This window comes from Pleurodeles waltl, chromosome 3_1 (genome assembly GCF_031143425.1).
Source record: "Pleurodeles waltl isolate 20211129_DDA chromosome 3_1, aPleWal1.hap1.20221129, whole genome shotgun sequence".
Lineage (NCBI taxonomy): Eukaryota > Metazoa > Chordata > Amphibia > Caudata > Salamandridae > Pleurodeles > Pleurodeles waltl.
The window spans coordinates 351,159,290-351,177,407 of NC_090440.1; the positions used below are offsets into that span (position 1 = coordinate 351,159,290).

General features: G+C 44.7%; 1 protein-coding gene across 1 annotated transcript in view; it reads right to left on the reverse strand.

The window, feature by feature from the left end:
- SHC4 (SHC adaptor protein 4) overlaps positions 1 to 18,118 on the reverse strand; it is a 271,212-nt gene that overhangs the window by 155,130 nt on the left and 97,964 nt on the right. The window contains exons 4-6 of the mRNA XM_069222504.1: positions 16,226 to 16,345; positions 11,875 to 11,928; positions 370 to 421 (exon numbers count right to left, since the gene is read on the reverse strand). Coding sequence (XP_069078605.1) covers positions 370 to 421; positions 11,875 to 11,928; positions 16,226 to 16,345 — 226 coding nt within the window. The remainder of the gene's footprint in view (positions 1 to 369; positions 422 to 11,874; positions 11,929 to 16,225; positions 16,346 to 18,118) is intronic.

An 18,118-nucleotide genomic window follows, 5' to 3' on the forward strand; every position in this document is an offset into this window, starting at 1 on the left:
GATTTTACAACTGTTTCCTGAAGTTCAAAAATGAGCAATTGTGGATTTTTAATTACGAGCCGAATAGGTTCAGCTTTCAAAACCAATTAATGTACATCTGTAGATGTTCGCTTCAAAAATGAACAATGTCGTCAAAATGCTACGTTTACCGCTCACAGTGCAGTATGTTGTCGATCAAAGTGGGTTATGAGAACACATTTCAAGTCTTAGACCTGGGAAAGACGTGTAAGATACAACTGCACACAGTGCACAACTATCCAGATGGATGATGAGTTGAGAGCCTGTTGAGGGCTCATTCTGGTTCAGTGACATAAGCAGAGTCGATTTGCAATGCAACATATAATGAATATCCATTTTGGTTTGTCCTACCTCTTTGATTGACTGGATCCTTCGCTACGTATGCAACATAGTCTGTTGTATCCTGAAAGAGAGGTAATTTGAAGTGAACAAACAGTGCTTAGAAAGCGACTCTGTAATTATGGTATAGAATAAAATACATGCACGTTTACAAAACGAATAGTTGGTTTTTGTATACATCTCGCGTTAATAGTAAACACTAGCGCTTATAAAATGTACCAATACTTTAAAGTATACCACACTAAGCAACAAACACCTCACAGATCCAATCAGATTTTTTTTTTTTTGTCAGAGAATACATAGGATTTATCTGAAACGCTGCATCCCAGCTGAAAACGCCACCACCCTGAATCATATGCCAGGAGAAATAATACTAGTGTGCAAACTGTACAGGTGAAAAAATGCTCATCTCAGCTCCTTTGCTTGTCACTGGCCCATCACAGTTACCTTACCGGAAAATGAAATGTCGCCAGATTGCAGGTATTACTTGCTGGTGCCAAACTACTGACTTCATAGGTCACGGAGCTGCTCATATATGCCTGAATATATTCCAGGCGCTCTCAATAAAACGTGGATGCTGTGCAATATGCCACGTATCTACTAGTAACACCAATATGCAGATTAAACATAGAAGAAACTGACAATCACCATGCTGCTCACTCTGCTAGGGTGCGGCTAGAAACGCAAGCCCGCCGCTTAAGATGACATAATCAGGGTGTTGCTCAGTAAGCCAAATCCTTGCTAAGTATGGAAGGGTATTGTAAAATATGTTAGGGGGTTTGCGCTAAGCCAGGGTGCTGCTCAATGTGTTATGTTGCTGTCAGTAATGAGCTGCTACTAAATGTGCCAATGTGATGCTAGCAACATCTAGTTAGCTCTCAGTGTGCTTGATCACTACTAAGCAAGGGCGCATCTCATTGCTTCTTAATATGTCAAAGCTTTGCGCAGCTTGCCAGAGGTTTTCATGGCGTACAATGTAGTACGGCAGTGGGCGGCTCAGAGTGCGAGATGGAGGATTTACAAAGTGCTGCTCAAATACCATGGGACTACTAAACATACTGTGATACTGATCCACGTGACAGGGGAAGTGTTCCAGTGCTGCTTACTACCAGTTGGCCAGGGATGTAGTTCAGTCTGCCAAAGATACTTCTCGTTGTGTCAAAGCAGTGCTTAATGTGAAAGGTGTATAGCTTTATTCGCTGTGGCAGAGTGCTGCTCAATTTGTCAGGGGTGCAACCTAGTGTTCTTGGTGTGGTGCTCTATTCCTGAGTGCTGGTGTATTTCATGAAAGGGTGCTGCTGAACATGGCAGATTTGTTGTTCAATGTACATTGCGTTGCCAGTGAGATACTGCTGTTGTCTGCTTTTTCCCTAGGTTACCCCATTATACATAGCCTATTAGAGACAATAAGAGTCTTGGAAACGTTCTAGAGATTGTGGAGATATAGACAACTGAATAGTCATCTCAAACAACATTTCATTATGTCGGCTTTTGGGGGGCACCCCTGCGCCTCATATCCTGGCTTTTCCTGGTTTGCACACCAGTCGACCCCCCTTGCCAGGTCAACAGCAACAGGGGTGCAGGCTGCTTCCACTGATGAGCAATATCTCTTTTTGCCACCAAGCACGCCAACCTATGAAGATTCCTTCGGTGCGTGGCCCACCCAGTTCCCCCTAAAGGCACAAAAGTGCCACTAAGGGACCCACATTAACTGAATGGCCTAATACAGCCAAAATCTCATGTCTCACATCATCCAAAAAGGAGCGGAGAGCCGAATAATACCAGGTCACATGATAGAAATCAGTGTCATGGTGAGAACAGCTAGCACATGCAGCCTGGGTTATTCTGCCCATCTGTCGTATGGAGGGACAGATAAGTTTCATGAAGATAATTAATTTGGATCATTTTCAATCACAATGAAATCGTCAGCTCTCTCAGGGCCAAACGTGCCTCCCTCCAGACGTTGTCATCCAACTCAATCTCCCAACCCTCCCATTTCTGCCAGAGAGAGGGAAACTCATCCACCGTGTTAATAATCAATGAGCAATAAATCGCTGATGTGGCTCCTCTACCTAAGTGCCCCATAAAAAGTTTTGCCTTAAGCGGATTATTTTGGGGGATTTGGGCATCTGTTGGGAGATGAACTCACAAAGCATGATGCAACTGGAGGAATCAAATGGATTGTGTATGGGATAAGGTATATTGGTCTCTTAATTCCTTAAAGGACATGAGAGTCCCTTCTCTGTGAATGTCCCACGGGTATGTAATACCTATCTGGTCCCTTGGGCAAAACCCTCAAGACCCGATACCTGCTGAAGCCAGGTGCCCCGCCATAGAGAAGCCATATCTGTTAGATGGCGGTCTTATTGGATTCAGCACCAGGCCACCTTCCAGCAGAGCACCGCCTCTCGGGTACAGGAGGGCACCGTTAAGGGCATCCGGCCACCATAGAGCAGGTCGAGAAGCCCCTCGAACCCCCACAGGTGTAGCTCCAGATGGTATGCTGGGTCGTCCTACCCCCTGTAAACCATTCATTGATGGGAACTAAATGAGCAGCAATAGTCATAAATATTGGTCATGCCAAGGCCTCCATCGAAAGGAGACTTTCGCACTGAGGTGAAGGCCAGCCAGTGCTGTTTGCCCAAACAAAAGACGTCAGCTTCGAGGTCAGGGAACGTAACCACCCATGGGGAATCGGATATATGAAAATTAATTAGAATATATAGGTACCGGGGGAGGCACATCATTCTAAAGACAGCAATACACCCCACCAAGGGCAGGTAGCTCACTTGCTCAGGTCCCTGTCTAGGGCAGATGACAGGGGATAAAACTTGAGGTACCAGGCCAAGTCCGGAAGGCATAAGATATGAATCCCCAGGTACATAAAAGAGTTCAGAAGGACTGGTAACTCACGCACCAATGTTGCCCCGCGGCCTCACCGGCCACCACCACTAAGAGGGACCTACATGCATTGATCAGCAGACCAGAGGACTTCTCACAGAGACAGAGGATTTCAAGACACCTAGGGCCTGAGGTCTGTGGGTCGCTGAGGAAGAGGAGTACACCGTCTGCATACAGGGCCATTCGGTCATTGACACCTCCCTCTGGCCAGGGGCTCTATGGCCAAGGCGAACAGCAGCAGGGATAAAGGGCATCCATGTTGTGTACCCCTGTAGATGGGAAAGGGTGAAGACAGAACTTCATAGACCTGGACCTGGGCAGTGGGGGCGTTGTATAGGAGGCGCACCATATTATGGAAATATAGTCTGAAGCCAGCTTGCTGGCGCACAAACTTGAGAAATGACCAGAAGACCGAGGTGAATGCCTTTTGGAAATCTACAAGGAGAAGGGCTAGGTTGAGGTCCAGGCGGTGTGACTGAGATTGGGCCAGATGCACTCTTCGAATGCAGTGCCAGCTACTTCTGCTTGGCATAAAGCCACATTCATCTGGATGGATTAAATGGGACAACGTCTGACTTAGTCTAGCCACCAGAGCTTTAGCGAAGATCTTGATGTCTACATTAATAAGAGAGATCAGTTGGTAGGAGGAGTATCGGTCCACGGACAGTCCCCCTTTAGGTATAACGACAATAATGGCATTGTTTAAGTCTGTGTGGAATGAGCCTCAGTTTGATGCCTGCACAGTGTAGAAGCCAGAAGGTGATGCACCAATAAGGTACAGTAGCATTTAAAGTATTAGATGGTTAAGCCATCCGGGTCCGAAGTTTTACCTGACTGGAGGTCAGATATAACCTGGTCCATCTTTTCAGCCATCAGAGCTAGAGCCAGTTCTCAGTCCAGAAAGGGAGATATTAAAGGCAGAGGTATATGCCAGAGAAGGGGGTTCTCAGCCTTTATAGGGGGCAGGAGTGGCTTATAAAGGTCCTGGTAGAATGTTGCAAATCTTTGAACAGCCACAGGCAATTCCCCACAGAGGGTTCAGAGGAATCTCTAATGGCAGGTACAATCCTGTTAGAGATATCTTGGGTCGGCAGCCAGTATAACAGCTTACTGGATTTATCTCCCAGTTTAACAGGGAGACCTATCTCAGTTTAGATCATGCCATCGCCAAAAGGAGACCTGTCTCACCCGGGTCGGGCCCACAAACCTGCTGTTTCAAGGGAAAGATGTGGGTTTCCAATTCCGGTATTTGTTCCTGCTGTTCTAGTTCCTTCCATCGCACATAACCCTTGAGCAGGCCCCGTAGAGTAGGTTCACTCGCTTCCCACATCGTCATAGCCGAAGACACAAAGTTCACATTAGTGTGGAAGAAGGTTTACAATTCCTCCTCCACAAATGCGGCATACCTTGAGCCTAACAGATGGCATGCACTGAATCTCCAACTTGGACAAAGGGCACCCGGTCAGTCCAGGGTACCCCAGAGTTTAGCCCAGAAGACAAAATAAACACATGGAGAACTTATGTGGTAAATACCTGAAATCAAAACACATCAAAACAACAGTCCCACTCAAAACAACACAATCCCCCCAACAACCCTTCACACCACACTTCCTTCCCTGAAACATCTGTCGCCCATATTCAAAACATGAAATTATCTGGAGGAAACTCAGACGGCTTCTTCATTCACCCATGTGGAGGATCACGATGCCTGACAGCAGTTTTTGTTATTGAAATGTAAATAAATAAAGGCCTTTAAACATATAAACCATGTATAAAGGAAACAAAAAAATCTTCTTCTACCTAACACCTCCACAGAGTCAAAGTGTCTGGCAGTGAGGTATACATTCCCACTCCTGGTAATCATGGTCATGTATGGGCCTCTTATCTCTGCTCAGTCAGATCGTCCGGCAAAGATTCGGGCACACTGTTGGAGGACTCGAACAGCTGTGGGATGTCAGTGAGAGTCATGCTTGGCTCTACTTCATTTAGGGTTCCCCTCCACAGGCAGTGGGCTCACCAAGGTCTGTCTCACACACCGGCCCGATGCAGCCTTCCTGGATCTGGAGCTGTTCTTCTGGGGCGAAACCCTTGGCTTTGAATCTGCCTGATTCCCTGATCGCAGGAGCTGCAGGGGTTGCCGCTCTTTTGCCTATTCCCAGGCCTGATCTGGGTTGTCAAAAAAGTAGGTTGATGAATCACAAATGACCTTGAGGTGGGCCGAGAATAGACACATGCAGCAGATGTTCAGTGCACAGAACCTCTGTTTAACTTCTTCAAAAGGAGCACCGTCTCTACTGGGCCACCCAGATATAGGCCCTCATTCCGACATTGGCCGGCGGCGGTCGCCGCCGGCCTGTCGGGGGCCGCCAGAATACCGTTCCGCGGTCGAAAGACCGCGGCGGTGATTCTGACTTTCCCGCTGGGCTGGCGGGCGGCCGCCTTCAGGCCGCCCGCCAGCTCAGCGGGAAAGAGGCTTCCACGATGAAGCCGGCTCGGAATCGAGCCGGCGGAGTGGAAGCTGTGCGACGGGTGCAGTTGCACCCGTCGCGTATTTCACTGTCTGCAAAGCAGACAGTGAAATACATTTAGGGGCCCTCTTACGGGGGCCCCTGCAGTGCCCATGCCAGTGGCATGGGCACTGCAGGGGCCCCCAGGGGCCCCGCGACCCCCCCCTACCGCCATCCGGTTCCCGGCGGGAGAACCGCCGGGAACTGGATGGCGGTAGGGGGGGTCGGAATCCCCTCGGCGGCGCAGCTAGCTGCGCCGCCTTGGAGGATTCCTATGGGCGGCGGTACACTGGCGGGAGACCGCCAGTGTTGCCGGTCCGACCGCGGCTTTACCGCCGCGGTCAGAATGCCCATTGGAGCACCGCCGGCCTGTCGGCGGTGCTCCCGCGGTCCTCCACCCTGGCGGTTTGAAACCGCCAGGGTCGGAATGAGGGCCATAGTCTTGTAAAATCAGGATTTTAATGTTAAGCTGTCATAGGTCCTGTTGATTCCAAGCCTCAAGAAGGTTAGTATCACGGTCTCGGAAATTAAAGATGTGTGTTATTACTGGACGGGCTCTGGGCGGAGGCCTCGTAGTTAAGGCTCGATGTGCCCTTTTCACCACAAAGCAGCAAGACAATTTGTCTGTCTAGACCCAGGACCAGAACCAGTCCTCCAGAAGGACACTCAACCCAGATCCTTCCACTCCCTCTGGGAGCCCAACAGAGTGTAGATTGTTGCGCTTAGAATGTTTTTCAGGATCTTCCACCCTTTTGTCTAGAGTGGCCATCATGAACATCAGTTTAGATACCTGATGTTTGAGAGTTACCACATCGTCCTCATGTGCCGAGATCTGTGTTTCCCATACACTAAAAGGTCTCTTTGGATTTGGGCAACAGCCTCTCTGCTCTACTCAACCTGTCAGTCTTTCACATGGCTCTCAGTCTTTTAGCCTGTCCTTCTTAACTTACACAACATTTTAAGGCGCACTATCTAATTATACATGTCAGTACTAGCTCTTAGTGTAAAATTGTACTTTTCAAATTTCTCAGCCCAATTTCCAAATACATTAATGACTTTGCCATTATATGGCAGACCAGTGCCATCTTAATACGTACCTCTGTCTATTAGGTCCCTTTTAATCACACTGTCTAAGCCTACACCCCCTGAGCTATCTCAATATTCAGATCATTGCACCACTGCACCCCTCCTTGTTGGCACACACTCAGCTTGAATTGTCATTGGCTTTGCTGCTATTAGCATTCAAAGTGGGTATCAAAAAGTACAGCACTACCTACTTCGAGAAGATTCTCAATTATCCATTATATCTTCAAAGTGAACATTCAGTCTGTATCAATATTTAAATAGATCAATTGAAACATACCTGATGTTAAACTCTACCCTATCACCATGTTGTCATTGTATCTTTGATTTTGTGTACCACATGTCTTGTAAAATCATTCCTTCATGCATTACATAAATATATATACAAATAACTAAATGTCCAACATGTTTGGAATCTGGCACATCCCCATCCATTCAAGGATATTTGCCACCACTCATCCGTGGCACTGGCCCCACCATCTATATGTCAGGGGATCAATTAATCAGCATCCAAGGCATCTATCTTTACTTAGCCAGGGAAGAGGATGTACCCAGGCACGCCCTATCTATCCAAGGCATAGTCTCCTCCTAACCCACTGAACTGGTCCCTACTTATAAAGTGCACTGGTCCATGATAATTCAAAGTGAAGGTAACTACCAATCCATGTCAACAGTTACCAGCCATCCATGGCACAAATTACTACCTCCTGGCCACAACCCCTTGCCATATCATTTGCAGGTCTTCACCCATCAAAGTCACTGGCTCCTACTTATCTAGAGGAATCACTCAAGCCTGTGTTAGGAATAGGTGCTTGTCCTAGGAGGGCACATGCCCCTACCCTTACAATGCTTTGGCCTTTGCCTATTCAGATCAAAGTCCTATCCATAGATGGTGCTGGTCCACAACCATCCAATATATATGAATTTCTCCATTTTAGTCTCCATTCCAGCCTAGGTGCCAATGAGCAAAGAAATGCAGCAATCTTGCACCCTGCAGCTCACATTTCCTCATGTATCTGCTAGAAGCTGTCATGCTGTGTTTTAGCATCCAGAAAACATCTAGAATGCAACCACATTCTAAAGCAACCTTGTAATTGAGGAGGTACATGTACTTATCAATCACAGGTATCTTTACCATCCAAGACACAGAAGCCTACTCAGTTGGGACCTTGGGTTCCACCCACAAAAGCCATGCGTTCCTACCCATCTCTTCACTTCCTGCACCCAGCAGCCCCATCAATTCCAAACAAAGGTTCCAACCGATTCAGGAGCGCCAGCCCCTCGTCATAATGAATACTGTTTGGTACTCTTACCAAACACAGTTTCCAATAAATCACCTTCTACCATACAGTGCTTGCAGTCTGAATGCAGGCCCTATCCAATCCATGCTAGAACCCCCCTACCCATCTGTGGCACTGTTCTCCAGGTACTTATCTTTCAGAGGCAGAGGTCTCTGCAAATCTCTGACATTGGTCTCTACCCTTTCAGAGCACAGGTCTATACACATGTGATACCCATGCAAATCAATAAAACCTACAAAATTCAGAGCACTGATGTCTACAAATTTAGAGTACAGGTCCGTACACATTCTGAGCTAGATCCCCACCAGTTCACGGAATACAAGGAATATATATCTATGTATATGAGCCGCTAGTATTTACTTTTGCGAGGCTCAGTTCTCTACTTACCTAAAATAACATTTCCTACACAGCACCGTATCCTTCTGGGAAATATGGCACTACATATTTGGATTCAGGTCCCGAGACGATAACAACACATCAATTACTGCACTGCAATGTCCCTGTCACAGGGACTAAAACAATAAGGCCTTGTCTGGCACGCTTTACTTTGCCTGCTAAAGACAGGAGTTTATGTGTTGATAAAGGAAGCTGGGCAGGTCATGGTGCTTCACTCAGGCAGGGGCCTCTCTACATTGACAGAGGACACCCTATAGTCCACTGTGCTCCTCCTGCTTCAGAAGCCTTTCGGTATGCCACAATTCTATCTAGCGCCCAAACACCTCCTCTATAAAGAATATGGCACAGGTGATTTGGTACGGGCAGAGTGATATGGGATTAAGCCATGAGATTAGGCTGTTACTCAGCTGTGTGTGCTCTCCTTGAGGCTCTGTTACCTCCCATGCTCCTCATGCCCTCTCACATATGTAATGAGTTGATAACTGTCATGTTACATACATGATGTTTGTGTAGCAAAGTTATTTACCCATTATTGGGACTTTATAATGTACCTACCCTACTGAACCATGGTTCAAGCCGGGGCTGCGTTCTCTACCCACTGAAATCACAGATCCCCTTCTCACTGTAACCAGGAGTCCTACTCACGCACGATGCACACCACTTGTGATTCTGGCCAGTTTCTGAACCCATCCAACAAACAGGACATTATCTAACCTGGAAGCAGCATCTGCTTATTTGACATACAGGTACCCATCCATTCAAGTTACAGTTCCTTAGCTGTTACCAGACTGAAGACAACTTGCCAATTGGAATGACCATGAGCAGGAGGAATATACTGTACAGACAATGCTCCCATCTGGTCAAGTGACTGACGTTCGGTTAGCCAAATGCAAGTTGCAAATTCTATTATTTATTAAGTCTTCTGAAGTTGCCGGAGACCAACAGGTCAACGATGTACACAATTTATAAATACATAAGGTCAGAAACATGCATAGTTCCGAATTATAAACCCTGTAACTTTTATTCTGAATGTTCAGATACTGACAGAAGAGAGGAAGGAGTGACAGAACTGGAAAGTTATCAACTTTGGTTTTCAACTGGGAAAGTCTAACCATGCCCACTGGATGCCTGTAGGCTGTAGCTTGGGTGATGTAGTGAAAAATCTGAATTGGGAAGGATGGACTGTAGAGATATACTTTGCTGGAATATGCATCCTACGTTGATTAGCATGAAGAGCAGTGCTGGAGAGAAGTGGTCTTTGCTACACATGTTCACAAGGAGCTGGGTAGCCGTTAGGTTTATTGAAGGGAGCATATCCCGAAGCAAGAAGATATACATTTGTGGCTAGTCAACCTAGGCCTTAGGAAAAGTGATGATTTTTGTGTCACAAGCAGGGTAGGGGACGATTCTGCTCAGAGTCTTGTCAGCAGTAGCAGACTTTTATGACTACTCTCATTCTGATGAATATGGTGAGGACAAAGTTCATGAGGTTTCTATGATTTTGATTGATGCCTCAGTTGTAAGTTACAAACAAAGGGAGATGGGGACAGGTCTTACCTCTTCACAGCTAGGTGCTGCAGTGTGACACAACAGGAAAGGTTTTGCACGAAATGAGAGTTAAAAAGGTGTACCACAGTCATCTCCTAAAGGCCTGAAGGCAGCTTTAGAAGAGTAATGGTTCACTGTTAAAGTGTTTCCCCATCCATAAATATAGAAGGCATTTACAGAGTGGATAACTAAAGATTCGGTCAGTAGGTACATGATGAATAGCATTGAATGATAGTGTGGAGCACTCTGAGGCAACTGATTTGTTGCAAAAATGGGAGTGGGTTATGTTATTGACCTGCATTCTGTCTTTTAGCAAAGATAAAACATGCATTATAGCTCCAGGGGAAGATACAAATTCCGATGTGATGGAGCTGAATGGAGTAAAAGTTTTGGGTCCTGATGCCATTTAGACTCAAGGTCCAACATCAACTTTAGCTGCTACGCAGTGGAACTGAGATGTTGACGATAAACTGAAGAAGTGGACGAGTGACTGGGTCTGTGCTTTGAAGAGTGGTTAGTGCCTCTGGTGGGTGTGGAGATTGTTCTGAGGCAAATTAAGACGACAGATTGTTGCTAGGCAGGTTGGGGATGTAATTATAATTGAGGAGTTTCCAAACTTGTTCAGGATATAGAACGATTCTTTTTGTCATGCTGAATTTTGAAAGAAAGTTATCATGCCTGAGACATTTGGTTTTCGTTCTGAGAGATTCTCCATGTGCACTCTGGGATAGATATTAGCTTTACAATTGCAATGAAGACCTTTTGTATGGGTTTAGGTAGTCTGACGGGTTTTAGGTAGTCTGACGATGATGACCAGAATGATGAGTCCTCTTGCTTCATAAGGAAATACAGTATTCTCTTTTCCTTTCTCAGCGCCACAGATACAGAACTATCCATATATTTAGATGAACCTTTGAAAGACTCAAGCCTTGCTTCCATGAAGGCAAGGCAATCGTGCAACCCTCCTCTACACATGTTCAATGTGATCTCAAACCCATCGGTAAACCATTGTTCAAACACCTCCTAAGCGCATATCTGTGCTTTTTTGTCTAGATGAAATCACTCTTCTGAGGCTAAAATGAAATTCGTTCAACTAGTTTTATTTATGGTGCATCACAGATAAGTGTGGCCAACGTCAGTTGAGTTTACCCCTCTCAGTGGGTAATTACAGTGTCTGTGCTGGAGAAGATTGTGCAGATCCAGTATGTGTGTTTTTTTATGGTTTTGGCACAAGACGATGCACTGTAGAGTTACAGTTGTGTTTCTGTAGGGGTTGTGGGCCTTAAACCTAAGGCTGGACGATGCCGATGGACCGTTCTCGCCACAATATCTTCACTGTACTTCAGTGATCTATGCTGGATTACACAGCATGGATTGAAGACTCAACAGCTAGTAATAATATCACTGCATATTACTGCTTGGATCTTTTGGAGAAGTCACCACTTGCGAGCTCTTAAAGTGGACTGCAAATATGAAGGGTGAAAACATTTTGTTCACAAAGCAGAAAGGACAGCATTGTCCTTCTCGACGACCACGACCCTTGGACCTGCTCGCCAGCCCTAAACTCAGCTCTCTTTCATTGCACATACAATAGTATTATTGTTCTAATTTACACTGCAATAAAATGACTGACAACGCTTTGCAAGGGGTTGGAAATGCTAAGTGCCTAGCAGGTGCAAGTGAAACAGATAAAAGAAGGCTGGAGCACGAGGCGTTATAATTTCTTCTACATATATAAAATAATATCTGGTCTAGAGTAAACTTGTGGACAAGGTTCTTACCGGATCTCCTCCAGACGCGAAGGAAATCGACTGCATGTGATGGTTCGCAATGATCTGTAATATAATACATCATTTGGTCAATTCATAAACAGGGGAAATGAGAGCTGCACAATTTTTGTAAGAATATAAGTTGTTTACATTTTTCCAATAGTTAATATTGAGGTTATTCGTTTTAGATCCCTTGCAGGTACAAGGACTGGCAAGAAAGAAGTGAACGTTGATCTACAGTCTTTATACAATTCTATGGTTCATGTGAATAAAAAAAAGGAAAGCAGACTGCAAGAAAAGAAAGTTCAATATTTGTGCACAGTTGACAATATGTTTAACTCGGTTTGAGCTGAATGTGGGTAATCGTAGCAGCATGCGTGGTGAACCAATGTCCCAATGGGTTATGTGTAGCTCGAGGATCCTGTTAAAGCAGAATAAATCAATTTAAAAGGGGATTAGAGAAACCACTTGTGGAGTATGGGAGAAAACATGTAACTGGGGAGAGGTTCGGTGCAGGGAGAAATAACTGGGGGGGCAATAGCTTAGGCAAGTAGCTTAGGCAATAGCAATGTGTGTGACTAGGTAGTGGCACTAAGGCATGGGCAAATATATATGGGTAGGGCGAAGGTGAGGTAGGAGGGTGGTAGTTGCCGGGGTGTTTTGTCCTCCGAATAGCCTCTTGGGGGTGGGAAAGAGGTAAGTTAATGATGATGGGGCAACTTGTATGTGCATTAGTAAACGGGATCTTTGGGTGTATCTCAGTAAGCCACTAGTACCTCTGGATTCTCCGGGAGAGGAGGAATTGAGAGGCAGCTTGGGTGTTTACGAAGTCCTCGGGCCTCTTCCCAATGCAATGTGACACTTTCCACCTAGCCCCAGTGCAGCATTGTCCTTTGCTGCTGGGGCAGGGTTGGGGAACGTTGAGCTCTCCAGTGTAGGGTTAACAGGCGTTTTGCCAGTAGGGGACCAAGATTAGCGAAACACGCTCAAACCTTATGGTTTCCCCAGGAAAGAGACATAGAGCTGTCACCTTCCAGGTGTTTAATGTAGTTACATCAGCGATTGTTGCTAGTGTGTTGTGTACAGCTTGCCAGTAATTAGCTATGGTGGACAGGTCCAAAGCGTATGTTTAAGGTTAGTTGTCTGTGTTTGGCGTAAGATACACACTGTGAAGTACCATATATTGAATATTTTCGAAACAAGTGTTTCTGGAAACAGATTGGAGCGATTCAAAGGCTTTGAACCATTGCGTATCATGTAGTGGCCTATCTAAGTCTTCCTCCCAGGTCTGTCGAAGTCGTGTCAGTGTGGGCTCCGTATGCTCCCTTATGGTTCTGCAGAGCCATGTTATTTAGTGACGTCCCTCTTCATAATGTAAATTGTGCGTGTATTGGCGCATTGGTAGGTGGTTTGTCTTCTATCTGGCCCCATAGTGAACATAATGTTGGCAGAATCTTATCAATTACGGAAAGGTTGAGCACTCTGAGGATCTGTAAGTGCGATCTCTCCTCTGTGGCAGTCTCCAACTTTTATTTTCAGCATGAAGAATTAGACACAAATTGACCACACAACAGTAGTGAATGGAGACTCAGAGGTTGTTTCCATAGTGCACTGTTCCATACTGTTTTATCTCATTTCCAGTTTGCACAATTTTTCTACGAGTAACCTAATTTTTAATTAGTTGTAACTGCTGTCCTGGCTCTCACTGCACTTCAATTTGGATGATTTTATATGAAATGATAGGATTGTTTTTATTGTTTTTTTTATTGTGTTTTTATTCCTTTTAAATCTGTATGATGATGAAAATGATATTTTTTGAACTGTCAATAAACTTGAACTAATGTTGCCAGTTGTTGTCCATACAGTAGGAATTGTCCTGAGGAAACACCGTAGTCTTGTGGCAATTGGTCAAATGTGAGGAGGTGGGCATCTATACACCCACTGTGTATAGGAAGTGTCTGTGCCAGACCGACAGTTGATCAGCCGTGAAAGGTCCTAAGGGTACAGGTAGGCCATGAAGGGTAATCATGGAAGACTTAGAGGGGATGTGTTTCATCAGCTGAGCGATTTGGGCCAAGCATTTCCTAGCAAGCCATACTTGGAGGAACAAAGATCCGTGTTGTTTAATTTTTAGGTGGAGTTGTTGGTGTAGTATGTGGTGGGGAAGAAGACCATCCCCTGTGCTTGTCTCATAAAGATTCTTACCCGCCAGCCAGCAGGAGACCCCATGTATTTGCAGTGCCAGGTAGTAGGCCTCATAAAAAGGCGCTTCGGGCCCACCAGCAACTGGAGCTTACTAAGGGCAAGTCGTCTCCTCCGTCTGTCCCATAACAGGTCCCATAACATTTGGTCTAAATCCTGGAACTGGGAGAGGCTGGGACATTGGCAAAATAGTATAGTAGCCTTAGAAGGACTATCATTTTGGAAAGGGCCGCTCAGCCCATTAGGGTGAGTGGTAGTTGCTGCCAGAACCCCAATTGGGCTTTAAGGGTTGTAAATGTTCGCTGTAAAGTATAGTGGAACAGGTCTTGTTGTGAGGTAGAGCCTGATTCCCAGGCAGCAGACCCTGGGCTCCTTCCATGCAATCAGTGAATCGCCAAGCTGGATGTGTCAATGGGGTGTCCCAGCAAAGAGGGATGACACAGGATTTCACCCAGTTCACATGGGGCCAGTTACCATTTCGAAGTCACGAAAGGTCTCAGATGTGAAGGTTAACTCCATTGATGTGTCACATATATATGAAAGACCATTGTTGCATAGCGTGATACGACATGTGTGGTCCTGTCAAGGGGAATGCCCCATTGCCGCCCCTCCAGGCAGAGTAAGTGATGAAAGTTGTTTACATAATCACAAGCAGAAGAGGGAGGATTGAATGATTGCATGTGAGCCCCTCCCCCGTTAGGCTTTATTTGTAGGTATTGTCATGTCCGGAATCCATCATGGCCATAGTCATTTAAGTTGATGGCCCTTTACTGGTCCCAGAATCGTTAACTGATGCTCAGTCACATCAAGTTTCCATCTCTTTCCTGAAGAACAGGAGTTCACTTGGCAAACCACATGAATTTCAAAGAGCCAATTAGGGGCCTACTTAATACTTCTTCAAAAATGTATAGCACACACTGCTAGCTGACTTTTTCTAGGCACTGATAATGTATTGACCCGGACGACTGTCAGCTATCACCAGGTTCATGCACCCCGAAACTGAGGGTAAAGGGAGCGTTGGGGAGCTGACAGCTGCCCCACTGCTCTGTTCACATCTGTGAAGAGAGCAGCAGTGCAGCTTTCCCAGCTCTCCGTCACTCTCATGCTATGCCAAGGTGAATGAGGTGTCATATCAGTGCAAACAAGACACTAGGGAGCAATTAGCTGCTCTGGGTGCCAGAAGTTATTTTTTGACATAGGGAGAACGCTTCCCCCACCACTGGAAAAGGAAGAAAACAGAAACACTCTTCCCTGTCCTTAGCAAGTCAGGGGGTCTAACAATGACCACCCATGGCTTTTGACCATCAGGGCATTTTGTTGGCACAGCTTTGGGGTGGGACAACAATATCAACAGGTCCGTGGCAAAGGAAGGGCCCATAAAATAACACCGCCACCCTTTGGCAAGGTAGATGGGGCTTGCACTAACTCACCACCCTTGGCTATGTTGGGGTGGACAACGGAAAACACTTGAAACACTACAGTTAGGTGGGGGACACCAAAGAATCTGTGTCCATGTGCAAAGTGTGGGGGAGGCGTATAAACGTTTACTGCTTCAGAACATTTAAACAGTATAATTTGATGCGTTAGCTGAGATTCTTGACTTACAGTCAGGGGCCATTAATGTGCATTATGACCTGGGGCTCAAGGATGCATTAGAACATTAAAGCTTTTTCCTTACATTGATTCTTATGAATGCCTGGGAGCATTTACAGTACCGTATTCCTTTTTCATCCAAAAAGCAGTGACATATATGTAAAAAACTAAAGCAGTGCGGAAGTTAAGGGCTAGGAACAACATAGAACTCAAAAATCCAGACAATTATATATATTGTAAAATGAAAACACGCCACTGACTTTACAATACAGTTTTTTGCCGACTGTTCAGTTTCATATGTCAACATCTGTAGAATGTAATGTGTGCTCAATTTTCTTAATTACTATTACAACAAACATTTTAATTGTAATTATCACATTTATTGTTAGTATTAGCACGTTTTCTCAGGTACATTGTTATATAAACATTGTTGGCATTGTTCACCATGCCATGATCCGTGTGGGTGCACTTGTGTCCAGCCACATTTATCTAGAAACCATAGAATGTGAAACATTGACATGATAATTGATATTTATTATTTGTTGTTTTAGGTAATGAGAATGAGTACCTGGTGGGTTTCAAGCTTCATTAGAGTCAAGCAACTTGTTGAGACAGTCAGTTTTATGTCCACACCCGAAAACTGTAGATTACTCTTGCCAAGCACAGAACTTAGGCACCTGACAGGAGGCTGTGAAAACAGATGGTGGTATGTTTTCTAAGTAGAATAATCATGTACTTTGGTCGACATATAACAGAATGTGTTCTTGATCATTGTTTTTGAGGTCTGAATAGACACAGCATCTCAATCTGCCAGCACACGTCATCAACACAAAAAACATAAATTGAGAAGGATTTTAGATCAGCTGGGTCAGCTCTTTCAGTCACTGTTCGAAAAGTGTTATTCATATTGTAATCAGGCCAGAAGGTCTTTTTGTCTCAACCCTTCCAACAATGGTGGTTGTACTCCTAAACATTTTCTACAGTCCTACTGATGTTGCAATTCAATGTGCTTCCAACCAAATATAGGGGTGCACCAATGCACATCTTTTAAACCTAATGTGACATTTTACTACCACATTTTCTATCTGTACTGAGTGGTGCCCCATGGCTGCATATTGTGGCAGTCATATGTTTAATCTTCTTCTCAAGATCAGTAGCCCATGACATATTTTATGTGTTCTTATTATGGTCATCAAACCTAAAACAAACAGAGCTTCATATAAGATCAAACTGCAGAATGTATAAAACAGTGCCTCATAGACCCTATTCCCCCTGACTTATACAAAACTACACTAAAATGCCGCAAAATACAACACCTCAAGGCCAACCCAGAAACCTTATTCAATGACAAATGCAATAGTCTGAGACTTGGCACCATTAAAAAAGACCCATTTTAATTTTTTACTACGAACATACTCTCCTAGAAAGATACACTAACATTTTCCGAAACAATACAAAAATGGCTTATGTCAAAAGCTCACTATCTTAGGTTACCTGTCATGATACGTAGACTGAGCTCACTTGTATATGCTAAACAGTTGAGTGTGTGGGTCCTTGATAGCAGAAGAAATCCAAAGTATGGCTACAGTGTGGGTGACAGCTGATGTGTTGTTTTGTGTCTGTGAGACAAGTACTACACAAAGCACACAAGTGGAGTCAAGATAAACTACAAGTCCCGGGGCACCACGAAACTCTCATAAGGTGTTCAATGGCGGTAACTATTTCAAATTCACGAGTATATGATTCTCATGTTTCAGAGAGTTTGTTTCTAGTCAATCAAGATACTTAGTTGCTGCAACCAGCTGTTTGTTATCACAGTTTGTAACCCTAAGTGCTACATCTGGAATTACTAAATACTTGCTAGATGTGGAGAAGCATTCTAGATAGTATTTGATATCAATGACTTAGACATTTGGTATTGTACATTATTTACTTTCCAAGGATTATGAGCACCAATTGCACTTCCTATTCTATGACCGAAATCCTCAATTTGTGCAGACGTTGTTGTAATTTTCCTTGTGACTCATATATAATGGTATCTAATATAGAGGTTTCATTTACATTTCAGCTCTAGGAATACAAAAACACCTGTAGAAGTCAGATATACACTGAGCGTGACTGTCAAAAGGTATATTAGGAACAGTAAATTGGAATTGAAATGGTACTAAAAGAGCTATTCCTTATTTTATATATCAACCCTTCAGCAGTATAATCTGAGTCAAGCAGGAAGAAAAGGCAGAGTAAAGAAATACAGTGGCTAGTTCTCTCTCTTATCCTCTTCCTTTTGTCCAGGTCTACTGCTGTTCAGCATATCCTCCTTTGCATGGTTGTCAGTGGGTTCAGGGAGGTCGGAGAATAGCATTGCTCCTGTTGGTTCTGGATTGCCAGGTTAGTGCAAAGTTGGCATTACCATTACCAGAAGCTACAGATGGGCTTTTATTAAACTGGGAAAGTTGTGATC